Source organism: Rhodamnia argentea, chromosome 5 (assembly GCF_020921035.1).
Source record: "Rhodamnia argentea isolate NSW1041297 chromosome 5, ASM2092103v1, whole genome shotgun sequence".
Lineage (NCBI taxonomy): Eukaryota > Viridiplantae > Streptophyta > Magnoliopsida > Myrtales > Myrtaceae > Rhodamnia > Rhodamnia argentea.
The window spans coordinates 11391406-11409442 of NC_063154.1; the positions used below are offsets into that span (position 1 = coordinate 11391406).

General features: G+C 38.1%; 2 protein-coding genes across 2 annotated transcripts; both read left to right on the plus strand.

Moving 5' to 3' along the window:
• Positions 1-5322: 5322 nt before the first annotated feature.
• Positions 5323-6170, plus strand: LOC115730512 (metallothionein-like protein 4B). Its single transcript, XM_030661135.2, is given in 2 exon segments — positions 5323-5652; positions 5876-6170. Coding segments are annotated over 2 exon segments (258 nt in total). The 5' UTR covers positions 5323-5569; the 3' UTR covers positions 6051-6170.
• Positions 6171-14707: 8537 nt separating this feature from the next.
• LOC115726958 (probable serine/threonine-protein kinase PIX13) lies at positions 14708-18037 on the plus strand. Its single transcript, XM_030657061.2, has 6 exons — positions 14708-15199; positions 15577-15902; positions 16467-16602; positions 16730-16872; positions 17024-17147; positions 17234-18037. Exons 1-6 carry the CDS (start codon positions 15133-15135, stop codon positions 17680-17682), a joined length of 1245 nt encoding a protein of 414 aa, XP_030512921.2. The 5' UTR covers positions 14708-15132; the 3' UTR covers positions 17683-18037.

Below are 18037 nucleotides of genomic sequence, written 5' to 3' on the forward strand. Positions count from 1 at the left end.
TCACTGTTCCATGTGAGATGGGGCCCACTAATCGGTCCTTTAACTGGAGAAGAGGAAAGAAGGGGTGGTCCTGGCTTTCACTTTCCCTTTGAGCTGGAGAACTCGTTGTGTTTGGGAGCGGGGTAAAAAGTGAGGAATGAAAATTCAGGGGTAAAAAAAATGATAAAACAATTAATCTTCTTTATAAAAAGATTAATACAATTAAAAATTTCAAACTGGTACTCGGTGACACATTGGTCCCAAACTAATTTTAATTTCATGAATAATCCCAAATCGGTACCCCATGACACCTTTACTGCAATTTAATTTCATATAACGGAAATTCTTTAATCGGTACCTATTGACACATAAATTTTGACAAATCTTTTTCAGTCATTTTTGCATAAAAAATTAGAGCTACTTTTAGTTCTAAACAAAAATAATCAAATCAAATTTTTCATGTTTATTTATGGCATTCATGCATTGCATTGGCATATAATTGGACCGGTAGAGCATTTGAGCTTAGACATGGGGTGAAAAATGCACCAAGAAGGTTTGGACTTGAAAGAAATATTTTTCTCAAGGACTGTATTGCAAATCTTTAGAACTTCAGGGACTGGATTGCAAATACTTAAAACTTCAGAGATCGAAATGTAAATACTTAAAGCTTGATGGTCTATTTTGCAAATAACAAAAAAAGGGAAGATGATGGAAGAGAAGATAGAGAAGGGAAGATGATGGAGAGAAGATGGAGAAAGGAAGATGGAGAAGGGAAGATGATGAAGAAAGGATAGAGAAGTTTGGTTATAAAAGAGTGAGAATTCTTGAGATTGGAGGGGAGTTTGGTGATAGAAAAATTGGAAAGTTCTTGAGAGAATTTTTGTGAGATCGAGAGGTGATCATCCGAAGTTTCAATCTCATTGGTAGCCTAGAGCAGTTTCACGCCAATTGATCTTACATCGCCATCTATGCTCCAATCGACTCGTGCCGGGTACCACGACGTTTAGCATTCGACGATCCATCATTGGCCATTGATGTTATGTCAATCCGATGTTTAGAGCTTCCTATCTAAGTCTCCGAAGTTACCCTTTCTACTATCCCCATTTCAGCCTATTGTCCGCCAGTTTTGAGCTACTGTCTAGTCGCTATTAAGCCTTGATTCATGGATAATCACCCTCCATTTTCATTTCATTTGAGGATCTAACATTGCTATTATGTGTGATAGATCAATTGGAAGTGGTCTCTAGTTAATCGGGCTTTGAAAAGTGCTAGTTTTGGGAGAAAATTTCAACTTGTGCACATGCAGATTTTTTGCTTGAAAAAAAAAAAAACTCTGTGAGTTCCGAGGGGTAGCCATTGAAGTTTATTTTTCTTTTTTTTTTAAGCAAAAAATTTGCACGTGCACAAGCTGGAATTTTCGCCCAAAACTATCACTTTTCGGAGGCCAATTCACTAGATACCACTTTCAATTGATCTATCACACATAATAGCAATGTTAGTTCCTCAAATGAAATGAAAATGGAGGGTGATTACCCATGAATCAAGGCTAAACAGCGGCTGGATAGCAGCTCAAAACTAGCGGACAGTAGGTTGAAACGGGTAGCAAGAGGGACAACTTCAAAGGCTTGGACGGGAAGCTCTAGACATCGGATTGACGCACCGTTAGAGGCTAGTGATAGATGGTCGAATGCTGAACCTCGTGGTACTTGAAATGAGTATATCGGAGTACAAATGGCAACGTAAGATCAATTGGCATGAAACCGCTCCAGGCTACCGACATGATTGGAACTCCGGATAATCACCTCTCTATCTCACGAAAATTCTCTCAAGAACTCTCCAATTTTTCCATCACCAAAACTCTCCTCCAATCTCAAGAACTCTCCCTCTTTTATATCCAAATTTCTCCATCCTCTCTTCATCATCTTCCCTTCTCTTGGTTATTTGCAAATAGACCCTCAAGCTTTAAGTATTTGCATTTCGGTCCCCGAAATTCTAAGTATTTGCAATCTAGTCCCCGAGGAAATATTTCTTTCAAATCCAAACCTTCTTGATGCATTTTTCACCCAATGTCTAGTCCAAACACCCATCAAATTAAGCTCAAATGCTCTGCTAGTTCAATTGTATGCCAATGCAATGCATGAATGCGAGAAATAAACATAAAAAATTTGATTTGATTATTTTTGTTTAGAACTAAAAGTAGTTCTAATTTTTTATGTAGAAAATGAACTGAAAAAGATTAGTCAAAATTTAAGGTGTCAATAGTACCCTCAATTTAAATCTGACATATGTTAGTAGTTTAGGATCCGATGTGGAGGATAAATTTCGGTGGTACCGGTTTGAGATTTTTTTTTTCTGAAACGATATAGTTTTGTAGAAAATGTGTTACAAGCATCAGTTTGCAATATTTTGTGAGAAAAATATTATATTCTGATAAATGTGTTATGGGTATCATTTGGAGATATTCAAAGACTAAGGATAATTTGTATGAAAGGTAGTTTTTGCTCGCATTTTCCTCATCCATCGTCCTAACGCTAACAATGCCCCGCTTGGCCTTTGCTAAGAAAAGTAAGAAGACATGTGCATCGAACCCACATGGAGGAAATACTCATAAAGAGGAAAGATGCATTCGACTCGTGGGCAGTGTCAAGAAAGTTCAAAATGCTCTTCCTCTTGCTTTAGATCACATTTAAGATATTTGTGCTTTTTCGCAATTCTATTTGCCTAACCCATCATATATCAATTCTATTATACTGTGTTTGATCGTCTAGATTTATAATCCGTATAAGATAAGATATGAAATCTAATGATTTGGCTATATTCTATCCGGTGAATCGCAGTGATAAATCTAAATATTATTATATATTAATTTGTACATTGTTTGCTTTGAACGGCATATCAATGTAAATAAACTAGAAAATGCATAAATAGAGATTGTAAAAATTTCTCGTGATTCACTGCTAAAGAATCCATAAATGCGTAAATGAAGACGACCTCCATCAATCAATCAATTACTGTTGTGTGATGTAGATATTAAACAACGAAGTAGCTCATTAAAGCATTCCAGAGCTATAGGTTCGACTATGACAAGAAATGTAAATGAATTACAGCAACCTCAACGAGGTAGATTAGCTAGTGAATGCAAAATCTGGTAAGAGAGATAGAGAGAACACAATTATTTTGCCTTTTGCCTTCACAATTCCGAAAAGTATAGTGCCTCGACTCTTTCACTATTTTCATGAAACTTCAACGCAAATCACAGAGTTACAAAGGACAAGGAACTTTGACTCTCTTGATGCTTTTGTGGACTTTTGACGTGAACCAAAGAGCTAAGAAGGAGAAAAGGTTCGACTCTCATCATTTTCATGGAGCTTTGACATGAACTAAAAAACTAAGGAGTGTGAATCCTTAACATGAACTAAAGAGACAGAGTCGAAGGAGATGGAGAAGGTGTTTGTGTTTTAGAAATCTCAATTCTCCTCACTCTTTGATAATTAGATAAAGCCTTTTCAAGTTTGAATTTGTTCATTTAAAATCTGAGTTATTCTAATTTGATTTTATTTACTTGTTTTTTTTTATATAAATAGTATTGAATACCTAAAATATTTTATATTATTAGACTAGAAAGAAATTCAACTATATAAATAAAAAAAGGAATAAATAAAATAAAAAATATTGTAATTTTTTGTTATTTTGAATTTTATTTTTTTTTATGTTGGAGTTCAACTATTATTTATACTTAACTGTTATTTTTTTTTTATGAATTCAAGAAGTTTGATATTCGAGAGAAATATCTTTTATACCACGGATATAAGAAATCATATCCACTGTTATCCTACCTTCCCTATAGGATATTTTTTCCACGGCTATATCTGCATTTATGTCCGACTTTATTTTGTTTTGGGCAAAAATCAAACACAAGATAGAATATATTCTATCTTATCCAGCCCTTTATCCTGACAATGAAATGTAACCAATTATGGATGTGGTTGGATAACACCTAACCTTACAAGTCACAACCATGAAGGTGATGGCTTACGTGGGTTAGGGCTTACTTTCAAGTGGTCGAGACTCCGAACTTTTGTGAGTTTGAGTACCGTGTGTTAACACGGGCTAGGGCTTACTTTGTGAGTTAACACGGGCTCGTGTTCGTTTGGCACTTTCGGAGGTCAACCTTTGAGTATTGTGTGCAATGGTCCATTAGGGAAGATAATCTAATACAACTGCTAGCCACACATTCTGTCGTCGTAGGTTGTCGAGGTCCCTAGCGGTAACGGTTGGTGTTTGTTTGTAAAACAAACAAATAAGGCATTTTCCTTGTCCCACATAGGATGGATGAGAGAGTGCAAAATACTTTAAATATGAAAAGGTTATTATATCCTTTTAAATGAAGAAATGGATGGGTGGGCTAGACCTCATCATGCCTTTTTTAAATCGCCGTGGACGAAAATAAGCCATAATCAGTAATTTTTTTAATTTCAAAATTAATTATTCTATAAGTTTATTTCATTATTTTTTTTTAATTATGACTGTTCGAACATGAATGGTTGTGTCCGAATGATGGTTTTCACATACGAATAATTATGTCCGAATTGCAATTTTTCGGATATGAATAGGTGTGTCCGTATGAGTAGTTTGGATACCAAGAGGTGTGTTCTATTCATATTATATAATGGATCATTTTCTGTTCATTTCTTTTTTTGTTTTCCTTCAAAAGAGAAACATACATCTTTCCATTATTTCGAAGAGAATTTTAGGGGATTTACTGGAATTGCTATCGGTATTCTCACCGTGACTTTGTTGTATTTTGAAGGGAATTTGCCAGAAACCTATAGTAATTTTGTGGGGCAAATTAATCCTAAAATAGAGTGATTACCCGTCTCAAAGTCCGACTACATTGTTACTTTATTTCCTCCGATATTTTTTTCAACAGTAACATCCGATGTTAGGCACTTACGCCATCCGTCCCCTCTCATCCTTCTTTGTTAGCATAAAAAAACTCGCACAATTTTGTGGATTAACATTATAAGATTTTACTAAACTGTGGCCTCAATTGACACCTATTTAATAAAAAATTGAGAAAATATTGTAATTTTTATGCATTGGTTCTTTTGTTATATGTTTTTGTTATTGCTTTGAAAGTCGAGTACTTTCTTATTAATTATAGCAAGGCGAGAGACAATAAAATGAGTAAAATAATTGCAATTTTTAGGCATTTTTTTGGACATTTTCAACAATCCATGTGATATATAAACTAGTTTCTCGCGCGACCAATCATCTGGTTAAACCGAATATATTGACCAGCTAGAAACAACTGCAAAGCTTATCCAATTCCGTGTACTTCATCCGCTTGGTCAAGGTCCTATATAATCTGAACTCTGCAACCGCCATTGACGCCGGAATCCGCCACGTGTCGAGCTCGCCGATAGATCTCGAGACACTTGGCATTCCGTGGGACGAGGAAGCATGCAGAAGAACCGGGAAACCCTACCCTTCTATAAAATTCCGGGAAGGGCTTCACTTCCATGACTGCATTTGCTGTTACTCTGTCCTTCGCGGCCACAAAGGGAAAAGAAAGAAAGAGCTGAGAAAGATGGCAGATCGGAGCAGAACCACCGCCGGCTGCAACGACCGGTGCGGCTGTCCTGACCCCTGTCCTGGCGGCGGTGCTTGCAGGTGCGCCTCATTAGAATTTTTGCTTTGTCTTTCGTGGTACTTAATGCCATGCATTAACTACACTTACATATTGTGGATCGATGGGATCATGTATGAGTTAGGTATACAGTATAATAAATTGTGATGCCTTAATTACGCGTTAACGTCGATGCCCTTTTAATCCTGAGTTGAATTGAACTACGCATCCTCGTGGATAAAATGATTGTTCATTTGATTTGAACAGGTGCACGTCGATCAGTGAAGCCTCGGCCGGGGACGATGCTCACAAGCGGTGCACGTGCGGCTAGCACTGCAGCTGAAACCCTTGTGCATGCACCAAGACGGAGGCCGCCACCGGCACCGACAGGCGCTACTGCCGCTGCGGCAATGGCTGCACGTGCCCCACGTGCGCCGCCTGAGTTTGGATGAGCTTTTCCTTTTTTTTTTTTTTTTGGGAGAGGGTACCTTTTCAGTGTCTGGGGGCTGTGTTTGTTGATTGTAAATATTTTCCACAAGAATAAAACGAGGCCAGGCTCTAATAAGTCTAACCTTCCTTTTTTTTTTTTTATAGATAAATGAAATGATGTATTATGAAAAACCTCGTAACAAACATTCTAGAAAGGAGGAAACGATGAATATAGGATGAGTTCACATATTTATCGGTTTTAGGGCAAAAACCGATAAGCGTGGAAGTATAGACATAGTTTATTCGAGAGATGCCAAATTACCGCAAAATTGATAACTATTTTTTTATGCGGTACTATGAAATACTTCATCTTCAGAATTGGCAACTCATGAATGCAAAAAAAAAAAAAAAAAAAAAAAGGAAATAAGAATTTGAAATACCAAAGGGTTTGAAGTGGTATTGGTTTCAAATAAAGGCTTGAAGTGCCCTAATGATCTCAAATAATGGCATGAGGAGCTCGCCGATCAAGGGTATTTCCGTCAAAATAAAAAAATTTTTGTTTAATTTTTAGTAAAATTAAATCAAAACATAAAAAAATAAAAGTCAAAAAAATAGAAAATATATGCGCCTGTAGTTTTTTTAATTTTAATTTTTTTAATTTTTGAAAGATAGAAAAAAGTAAAAAACAAAGAAAAATGTTAAATGACAAAAATATCTCTAACCAATGGGTTGTGCCCTTTTTTGAAACCGATATGGTCACTTCATGCCCTTATTTAAAATAATGTCCACTTCGGGCCATTCTTTGAGATAAAGAGAGCATTTCGAGCCTTTATTTGAAATAAGATCAATTTTAAGCCCTAATCTCAAAAAATAAAGGCGCTTTGGGCCCTTATTTGAATTTTTTTGTAAAAAAAAAAATTATATTAAGTGCACCATATTGTGGATCAAAAAATGCATCCTATCACCGACTTGTATTTCTCACATGGTGCTCTCCAACTTATACGTATTTTGTTATGTGCCAAGCACATAAAATACTGTATTTCTAGACAAGTGCCTAAAAAGACAATTTTAGCAAAAAAATTACATGAAAATGTAAAAAAAAATAAAATGAAAGAGTGAAAGAATTGTTTACGAAATAGTTTTCTAGACTTTTACTTGTTAATCAATTAACGAAAAATCATTTTACGGGCAAAGGAAATATGCATACTTAAAATTAGGAAAACAAATTTCCTAACCCAAAATGTGGAAAACATGTCCGCATACTTAAAGTTAAGAAAATGAATTTCCTAACCCAAAAGGGGGAAACATGTCGCTCAAAAATAACTATTTGAAAAGCAATTTTCTTTACCATGAATATTCTTCGAAACAAACTAACCTTAGACTTTAATATTTTTGGTTTCAGAGGGTATCAATCCGAATCGGACCAATCTCGATATCAATCCAACCCAAATTAGTAACTTTGGATCGATCTTGTTTTGGGTATGGGCCTCAATGACCATGCACAGCGACCTCGCTGGTCTATGTCGTTTTGGAAAGACCTTGGCCCGTTTTAGCTCTTGTAGAATTGGTCGATTTCTAAGTCCGCTATAACATGTGACATTGGGCAAATCAATTTAAATTCGGTTAATTCCCTAAAAAATTCTCAACTTTAGGTCTAATCCTAATTCTGTCATGCATTTTTCTTTTTGTGTGAAAAAATCTCCAACTTTCACTCTTGTCCCAGATTTACCCATGCGTCCAAAAATCATTGCTGGTTTCCTCAATATTATCAATATTCTGAGATTGCTATTGTTCTGCACGAATATGAGGATATTAATGAAGATATGAATTTTGGTGATAGATCTCTAAGTGGCCTTGATGTTGCTAATTTTGAAAAAATTGGTGGCAATTTTTTAAAGTATAGGTGCTTCATGCTCTAATCCTCCAAGCTACGAGCCCCGCCCCATCTCAACCGGATCTATTCCTGGGAGTACCTCGTATTTTTCCCTCCGCCTCGGGTTGTCTTGCGATACATTCTACGGCTTGCCTTGTGATTAAGCGATCTACTGAAATTGTGGGATGTAAAAATAAGTCGGTAAGGGAGCGTTTTGCCTTAACTACTTGACATAAACTATGAGACTATTAAGATTAACCTCAAAACCAAAGTCGCCATCGGCAAGAGCTTTCGAGTTCCTCCGAGTCATCCCACTTTTCAAAACGATTTGCAGTCATTGAATAGTTACCTGGCGAATCCGATCATGGATTTTTCCAGTTCAAGATTGAAGCTCAATTAGTCAACATCTCCCTGTAAATTGATTTTCAAAGTAGGACATAAAGTTTAGCTTTCTCTATCTCGATTTTGGCGACCCCATTTTGGTATCTCCAACATCTCAATCATCGATTGATGGGAAAGAGATCAGTCTCGAGAGAAAACAACACATGAGGTGGAGGATCCAAAAAAGGAAAATGTGAACGTATCGCATTTTTCCCTTTTGACTGACGGTTGTACGTATTTGTCGTAAGTCTTATTCTATTCGTAATATTTTTAGAAAAATATTTTCCGAACCGCTTACTTTTCGTGGTGTTTGACTAAAATTTAAAAATGAGCTGAAAAATTTTTTCGCCGTTTGTGTGGAAAATTGAATATTATTTTCCGCACTCATTTTAATTTTTTTCTTTTTCTTTTTTTTTTTTTCTTCTTTCTTCTTTTTTAAAAATATCAAACTTTTAATTTTCAAATTTTTTCTTTTCTTTTTATTTTTTTTTCATTCTCCTTTTTCTTGGGCCGATTGCCGGCCATGGCGGTGGCTGGCGACTAGCCCCTAGCGAGTTGGAGCCTCGGGCCTCGTTGATTTGGTAACTCGACCCTTGCCGATTGGGCGAGGCCTCGGGCGTCGCCATTGCAAGGCTCGGCCTCACTTGAGGCTGGCGAGGTCGAGCTCGCGACAGCCTTGAGTGAGGCCGAGACTCGCAGATTTGGCGAGGCAACAACCCCCTCAACTATGCCTTCCCTCTCCTCATCGTCCAAACGAAGCTCACCCTCGTCGTTTCTCGCTTCTGCCTTCTTCCTCAAGCCCCTTCGCCAACCCAAAGTCATCACCGAGATCGTCGTTAGTGTTTAATGGTCTTATTCTCTCTGTGTTGACTTTTTTTCACGTAGAAGTAAATTACGTTTATTTTTCGAATGAAATTCGAAGGGTGGAATTCTGTTGGGCCCATCCGTGTTCGGCTAGAACGAGGACTACCCGCACCGAATATTCCGGTCTTGGAGCAGGCCTGCATCGTGCTGGCTCTGGCGGGGTTGATGTTCTCAGGGTTCTTGACGAGGCAAGCTTGCCCACGTCGAGGTCGAGCTCGCCAGATCTGGCGAGGCGGGCAAGATCAAGCTCACCAAATCTAGCAAGGTGGATCGTCGCTCGAGGCCAGCGAGGTTCGTCCTCGCCTCTAGCAGGCAACCGGCAGAAGAATAAAGGAAAAACAAATGGGAAAAAGCAAAAAAAGAAAGAAAAAAATAATGGAAAGAAAATTAATAAAGTAAAAATAATTAAATACTCAGAATTTTATTTAAAATAATTAAAAAAATAAATGTGAAAGAGTGAAGAGAGTAAACGTGAGGAAAAATATTTTTCTCTTTTTGAAAAGAAAAAAATATCTTTCTTCACTTTTGAGTGTTGTTTTTTTATTTAAGGATAGAAAATATTGTTCTTGACTTATTTATGTTTTTCCTTGACTTATTTCGCTCCATGCTTGGATGAGCTCATTTCTTTGTGGGAGTAACTTCGTCATCACGACACGAAATTTCAGGGTCATAAACGTTTTCAGACTGCTAATTGAGTAATTGACTAACAAGGTCTTCTTCGACCGACACAAGGGCTCTCATATTTCAATCTCGTCTGTCTTCTCTGCAATATCAACACTAGCATCTTTATTACTATTATTATAACTATTGTTAGGGTGATCCGGTGATGTTCCAAAAATCTGCTAGAGCACACTTAATGGGAGAAATTATAAAAAAAAAGTCATAAATTTATTAATTGTATCAATTCAATGCTAAACTTTTTTTACATTTTTTCAATTGAATCTATCCGGCTAGAAATTGATGGCATGGATATCAACCGTTCAATGTAGCATGATTTGCGCTTATGTGAAAATTTTTAAGGGCCAATATGAGGTTGTCGACCATCGATTGAGGCCTAGTGACCTTTGTTCGCCGTTGGGCGAGGGCAAGGGCGAGGCGAGGACCCTATTGGCGAGGGTCGTGGCCCTCACCCAACTGTGAATGAGGGCTCGTTGCCCTCGCACTTGGTTGACGAGATCCGTGAGCCCTCCTCTAGTGGCATGCGAGGGCTCATGGCCCTCGCTCCCGGGTGGGCAAGGGCCATGCCCCTCGCCACGACTAGGAAGGACTCGCAGCCCTCACCTAGTCTCCGGCAAGGGCTCATGGCCCTTCCTCATATTTGGGCGAGGGTCCCCTCGCCTTAGCCCATTGGCCAACGGAGATCACCGAACCTCGGGTGGTGGCATGCGACATCTCGTTGGCCCTTTAACAATAAAAAGAAAAGGAAAATACATAAAAGTTAACAACAATTCTAAAAAATTATAAAAGTTTCACGTCAACGTCGGCAGTGCCATGTAGAAAGGCTTGTGAATAGCCAATGTCTATATCATCAATTTGCGGACAAAATTGGCCGAATGAACTCAATTAACAAAATGTGAAAATGTTTAAGATTCAATTAATACAATTAAAAAATTTAAGATTGACTTAACACAATAACAATAGGTTTAGGAATTTTTCGGTAATTTTTTCCGTACTTAATTCAGAATAATTCAAACATCAAAAAATGACTCGGGTCGTGCATAAGCTGAGAAAGCTTTAGAAATTGTAGATTTTTTTAATCGGTTGTTTAAAACAAATGCCTCTGAAGTATTTATTCGCGAAATAATCGTCATTTTCATGATCATTGTCGTCGTCGTTGTTGCTATAATAATAGCAGATTAATGCATGTAACCTTTGGTTAGGGTTTTCGATTCATTCTTGGAGGCGGCAAACTTATCAGTTGGGTTGAATTCATTGGCCCTCCCCGTACTAGCCAAATTTGACCGTGGACTTTCTTTTCGGGGTTGAGTTTGGGTCCACCCTTTTTTCTTCAATGTCTCAGAAGCTCCTCTCCTCTCTTGACTTTTCTCAACCTTGAATGGTGGTACCTTTATCCATTAAAATGCCTGGAAGGCGACGTAACTTCCGTGCCATGATTTGTATAATCCCTGGTCCTTGAATTGACAATTCAAGTCCGTTCATCACCGGCTTCAATCGTACAAACCAAGCCCGGTCGACCAAGTTTTTCCATCGAGCACGTCTCGAATGCGGAAAAAAGCGGTCGCAGAATAGATCACAGCGTTACACTTTATTCGCCACGGAGAATTATCAAATAAACTTAGCTATAGTTCTATAAAGGGAACAGTCGGCTATAACTGAATTGCCGTGTTAGTGATTTCCAATAAAAAGTTGCTGAAAGGGCTGCATGGCAATTTTCTACAATGGTGTATGATTGAATTGGTATTGAAAGAGACCTTATGACGATTCATTTGCTGCAAAAGCTTTATCTAATTAGGTAATCTGTCACTAGAAACACTTCTTTGTGTTGGTGGTTTGGAGTTACATTGACTGCACACGGCACGAGTGCTATTCAGCATCGAAGCAAATACACGGTATCTTGATCATAGAGTAGCTTGCGTAGCAAAAAGCTTCCTTCAGCAACTTTCTTAGGATAAACTAGGTTTTAACATCTTTCATGTCGATAATCTTTCAGAAAACATTAACTTAATTGCTAAACACCAATTGGATAGATAGATTTGACCCAAAAAAAAAAAAAAAAAAAGCGGTTAGATAGAAACTGAATGATGGCCCGACATGAATTAGTCGGAAACTACACCAAACTACTTAGCTCGAGTCAAGAGACTTTAAAGTGTTATTGCATTGTGTGATTTCGTACGTATCTAGGTCAGTCAATGACGTTGCAATGTTCACAAATATGCAGAAAGTGAACTATTTTAGGTTTGGTTTGTTTCTCGAAAAATATCTTTCCAAAAAAAGATCTCTTATAATGCTTATAAAAATAAATGGATGAAAATATTTTTATCGTTCACGAAAATATTTAGACATGAGCTATTTGGCCAATTATTAACCTTATTTCCCTGGATAGCCGTCATGATCGTGGATTTTTCAACTTCAATTTTCGGTACAAATTTACGAGAAGTTACTCAAAGATTGAATATTGGGGTTGATGAAGGCATTATATTGTTTTTTGTAGTGTAGTCACAATGGAAAACAATATTGATGAGGATCCAAATTGCTTAAATGTAACTATTGATGATAAAACAACAATCAATCATGTCAACTAGTCATTTGGAGCTTCTTGCACTAAACATTGAAACTTATGCCTTGATATATAGATGATTTTAGTGAATATGACTCTCTTTTTAATATAGTGGAAAAATTTTATTGTCTAATTCAAGCACAATTATTTTTTTTTTTTGAAAGAGTAACTTTTTTTAAAGGGAGCCAAGCAGCTGAACGGACAATATCTCTTGTTACAGCTTGTTATTACTGCAGTGGATAATTTTCTTTTCATTAATGATTCTATGAAAATTATCATGCTTTAAAATTGACAAAATATGCGTTTGTAAATGGTTTTTATGGGTTGTCTTATAATGCCATTACAATTGCCATAATGTTTTTTCAATAGCTACTTATACATGCAATCAAGGCAAAGATAGTATTATATATAATAATGTTTTAGGGAGCATTTTCGGTTGCATTTGACTGATAAGAACTTTCTCATTGTTTTTTTTTATTTTTTTCTGAAATTATCTTTAAAAACATTGCAGTTGACACGTGGTTAGCTCTCCGGACATGCCAGCGGCATGCAAGTCCGGCATTCTAAGACGCCATTTCAACAAGCACGTGATCAATCTTAAGCATTTTCGATAAATTATGGGTCAAAATGTAAATTTATAAAAAATATATACTTACTTGAGTCGTATACATAGCCGCCCCAAATTTAATATACCCGGTTAGAAAAAAAAAAAAAAACTTAATCGTGAATCCCTAATAGACGCAGAAGAAAAAAAGAAGAAGAAACTCAATGCTGGTATTTTTATATATATGTGGTAATTTGTCATGTACATAGAAAAATATACATTTAATATGCAACATGTCTCAATGCATCGAAATTTTCTATTTTTTGAAAAATGACGTATCGCTGTCGTTCGTGTCGTGTGTGTTGTGTGTCGGTGCTCTTGGTTCGGGTTCCACAGTATATAAAACATGCAATTTGATTTTTTTTTCTTTCTTCATGAAATTCGACGACAACTCTCTCTTTGCAATGCTTTTTTACATGTAGATGGTTATTGTTTACCATACCATTAAGACAATTAACCTTATACACAAATTTGAGCATGGTCAAATCTGTTCATAACTCAAAATTTATTGTTCAAGCTTTCTTTCGTGCTTTAGGGTATGGGGGAAAAGAGATAGACAGCTTCAAGAAGAAGATAAACAAAGTTCAATCCATATTACCTATCAATATACTAAAAGTAGACTACTAGGATCATACGAAACATAGTACTCTGCATAAAGAAAAGTAGTACACCTCAATTTTCAGTAGTTTCCATGACTTCACACACTTATTTTCCTATCGGATGAATAATAACAAAATAAATTACGCAATAGCTTTAATCCCATACAAGATTTATTACAAGGACTCTTAAATTCATTTTACATAATTACATACATATCTTCAAAAATTTCCTTTCTTAATTAGGATAAGTGCACTAAAAATCCTAAAATTTGTCATGAAAGTGCAATCAATCCCTAAAACTTTTAAAAAGTGCAATCAAATCCTAAAATATATCACCAAAGTGCAATATGAGTTTTAAAACTTTCAAAAGGTGTAATTAAGCCCTAAAATTTATCGCGAAAATGCAATAGAATTCTAAAACTTTCAAATAGTGCAATATCGCGAGAATGACTTGATTTCACTAATCCGACAAGTTTTAGGGCTTGATTGTATTTTTTTTTAATGTTTTAGGACTCAACTGCACTTTTCGACAAGTTTTAGGACTTAATTATGCTTTTTGAAAATTTTTGTACTTAATTCCACTTTCGTGATAAGTTTTAGGATTACTAGTGCACTCATTCCTTCTTAATTCAAGACTCGCTCATCATGCAAATATTTTTGAGTACTTTTTTTTTTTTTTTTGGTGGGAATGAATATCTTTGAGTATTCTACTAGTCACTTGGAACGCTAACACAACTTTAGATTTGGACTGTGAGTAAAAAATAAAGGAAAAAAAAAGAGAAAAAAGAAAGGCAAAAAAATAAAAAAATATATGAAAGCGGAATATCCGGGCAGGTTCCCAATTTCCATTCGATGCTTCAGCTGGCCCGCCAATATTAACTTCATTTTTGTTTGTTGGAATTTCATTTTCGCAGTGTCGCTTTCTTGCGGCTTGAAATTTTGTCAAGTTTGACCGGGCGAAATTTCTCGGACACGGCAAGTTGACTTGGACTCGAAACCTCCTCACCACCTCTCCCCGGCGGAAGAGCGGACCACCCCCTTCTTCAACTTCAACCCCGACACCGCTCTCTTTTATTCTTCATTTTGCCACTATTTTAATGCCACAAGAAACAAAAGACTCGGTCTTGGTTTTAGCTGCAGGAGTTAGGAAACTGCTGAATGTGAAATGGGTTCTTCTTACACCAAGATGGTAATTTAAAAAACAAAAAAAAAAACCACAGTGGCGTGGAGATGGACCCGGAGGTGAGTGGTAATGGAAAGAGGGAGGAGGGGTTCGAGTCAACGGTGAATTAGGCACGTAGAGTATTGAAAAGGAAGCAAGACCAGAGAGAGAGAGAGAGAGAGATCAATTGGTTGAAGAAGAAGAAGACCCTGTTGCTCTGAGGAGGTTGCTGCTTTGCTCTTTCTCTGTGAGTTTGAGCTTTCCTCTTTTGCTTGAACCTGGATACGAGAAGGTTCGTTTCGGCTCGCAGTCTGCATAAGATCCCGAAGAAGAAGAAGAAGGAAGGAAGGGAGGAATAGAATAAGTAGGTTCAGATGGGGAATTGCTGTGGCTCTCCAGCTGAAGAGCCAGCCTCTGTGACTCCTGATCATTTCACTTCAGGTGCCCACCGACGATTACTGCGGCTAATCTTTTGTTGTCTGTGTGAATTTGATTGGTCTATCCAATTATCTTTCATCTGGGTTTCTTCTGCTTCACCCTATGATTTGAGGGTTTGTACTTTCTCTCTGTTTTTCGTTGGTCAGACCATGTTCATTATCCCGTTTCAAGCGACTTATTTGTGCCAACATCTGTTCAATTTTACTGTGCTTGTGGTTCTTGTCCCTGTAGTTTTCTTAAATGTCCTTCCTTAGCCAGCAGTTGGGCTGATTTGGTTGTCTTTACTCATTCTTAGTTGTCTCAATTCATAATGATGCCACCAGTCTTTCTTGACTTTCTAATTATCTTTGGTGTTCTTGCTTGGGCTTGTGTGCTTGTAGAGGTCATCTCCCAGACAACCAGTAATACCACATCCTCAGGAGGCAGCAATCTCTCTCGGAACAGCCGGTTCTCCGCGTCAAGCGGGGATGAGGCTTTTCCTAATGGGCAGATCTTGGCGCACCCGAGTCTGAAGATCTACACTTTCTCGCAGTTGAAGGTGGCAACCAAGAATTTCAGAGTCGATATGGTGCTCGGTGAAGGAGGATTCGGCAAAGTGTACAAAGGTTGGCTCGAAGAGAAGCCCTCATCAAGAAGCGGCACCGGATCTGTGATCGCGGTGAAGAAATTGAACTCCGAAAGCCTGCAGGGTGTTGAGGAATGGCAGGTTAATCTCCAAAACTCAGAAAGACAATGTGGAATCTTTATGTTCTATGATGATTTAGATGCTATTTTTCCTGTGGTCTTTCAGATTGTGCTTCTTTGTTGTTATCTTTTCGCATAGTTTGTTAATGTCACTTGGTCTCATTGTAAGATTTCATTGCTTCGCGTACTTATTATATTATGGACCCGGTGGGTGGAGTGTACCTTTAAATTCTCCGAAGTTGTTCACGCCCTTTTGGCCTTTTATGTACAAACATAAGGCTGTTTCTGTACTAAAAAATTGCACTTCTTAATTGATTCCGGAACAAAATTAAGGAGGTAAAAGACTTAGGACCGGAGTTGCTAACATGTGGGAGGGTTCTGCCTTCTTGGGCGTGTCGCCGATTCAACTCAATTCATTGTCTTCACAAAATTCAGTTGCAGAATAGGATAACATGTTTATGGTAGAGTGAGCTAATCAAACTAGTTTATCAAGTAAACAAGAAAAATTTTGTGGCCCTCATTTATTTCTTGCTCATAGGTGCAACTGGTATCGTTCCTTATAAATTTTGGTTGTTTTGCTGTGCAGTCCGAGATACATTTCTTAGGACGGCTTTCTCATCCGAACCTCGTGAAGTTATTGGGATACTGCTATGAAGACAAAGAGCTGCTCCTTGTGTATGAATTCATGCAGAAGGGCAGCTTAGAGAACCATCTATTCGGAAGTAAGCACCTCTTAAAGTAGAAAGCTTTGTGGCGCTGCAAAGTCAGCTTAATGAGGACATTATGTTGTTTTGATAAACCACAGGTAATTTTCGGTCTTTTAGTTGACCATGGGAATTATCTTTGTAGGGGGCTCGGCTGTTCAGCCTCTTCCAATGGAAATAAGGATCAAAATCGCCCTCGGAGCTGCTCGAGGCCTTGCATTTCTACATACATCGGACAAGAAAGTGATATACAGAGACTTCAAGGCCTCAAATATACTCCTCGACGGGGTAAGAACAATGTTATCTTGAACTAGATGCGAAAACCCATCAGCGAGTCGTCAAAAACTCCCTCAGCGATGCATTGGCAATAAAGTACTTACCCATGACAAATTTTGTCAGACATGTTCTCACTTGACTAAGTTTTTTTCCTTCTTTTCAGTCCTATAATGCCAAGTTATCGGACTTTGGATTGGCGAAGTTGGGTCCTTCTGCTAGTCAATCTCATGTGACTACTCGTGTCATGGGAACATACGGGTATGCTGCGCCAGAGTATATGGCCACAGGTAATTGATAAATTTATGATCAAACGAATGCTTGACCATTGTCCGAGCAACGTGATCTTACCCTGTGTGGATTGATTAAATTGCAGGGCATCTGTATGTCAAGAGCGATGTGTATGGATTTGGCGTGGTATTGGCGGAGATACTCACGGGGTTGCGGGCGCTCGATCCCAATCGCCCAAGTGGAAGACATAATCTCGTGGACTGGGTCAAGCCATATTTAGCTGATAGGCGTAAGCTGAAATCCCTTATGGACTCTAACCTGGAGGGAAAATATCCTGCAAAAACCGTATTCCAAGTGGCTCAGCTCGCCTTACGTTGCCTTGGCCCTGAGCCGAAATGCCGTCCATCTATGAAAGAAGTTGTGGAGACACTAGAACAGCTCAAAGCTTCTAGCGAGAGAGCAATCGAGCCCAGGGCTCATTCCTCTCATCCTCTGGCTCATCGGCGTGGCCAAGAGCCCTTGCACCACCGGTCCCCTCTGCACCAGAGGCAGGAAAAGGGCCAAGCCAACCAACATTCGCCTCTGGCAAGGTAAAACTGTTATGAACCCAAGAATCATGTCATCGATCGGTGAAGACTTTCTTCAACTCTATTCAAGTGATGTGTTGATATGTTGGAGAGAACAGTGATTGTTTGATCCTATGGAGATAGGTTTGTACCAAAATTTTCGCACGAGAGGGTGTCGTCCCCATTCAGTAGTCCCTCGAAAAGGCTCTGTTTGCCAATTGTTGTACCACTGTAGCGAGACTTCATTGGAGACATGGAGGTTTTCCCCTGTCTCCTGGGAAAAAGAAGAGTCTGAGAGCTGCATTATTGTAATCCTAGTGGTGAAGTTGCGGGTGGAAAAATGTACATTCCCTTATTTCTTTTTAACGTGTGTCTCGTGTCCT

Excerpts from the sequence above, each read along its gene's own strand:
- LOC115726958 (XM_030657061.2), top strand. The coding sequence starts at position 15,133 with ATGGGGAATTGCTGTGGCTCTCCAGCTGAAGAGCCAGCCTCTGTGACT. Across the intron at positions 15,903-16,466 it reads AGGGTGTTGAGGAATGGCAG|TCCGAGATACATTTCTTAGG; the intron begins GTTAATCTCCAA and ends TTTGCTGTGCAG. Across the intron at positions 16,603-16,729 it reads AGAGAACCATCTATTCGGAA|GGGGCTCGGCTGTTCAGCCT; the intron begins GTAAGCACCTCT and ends TTATCTTTGTAG.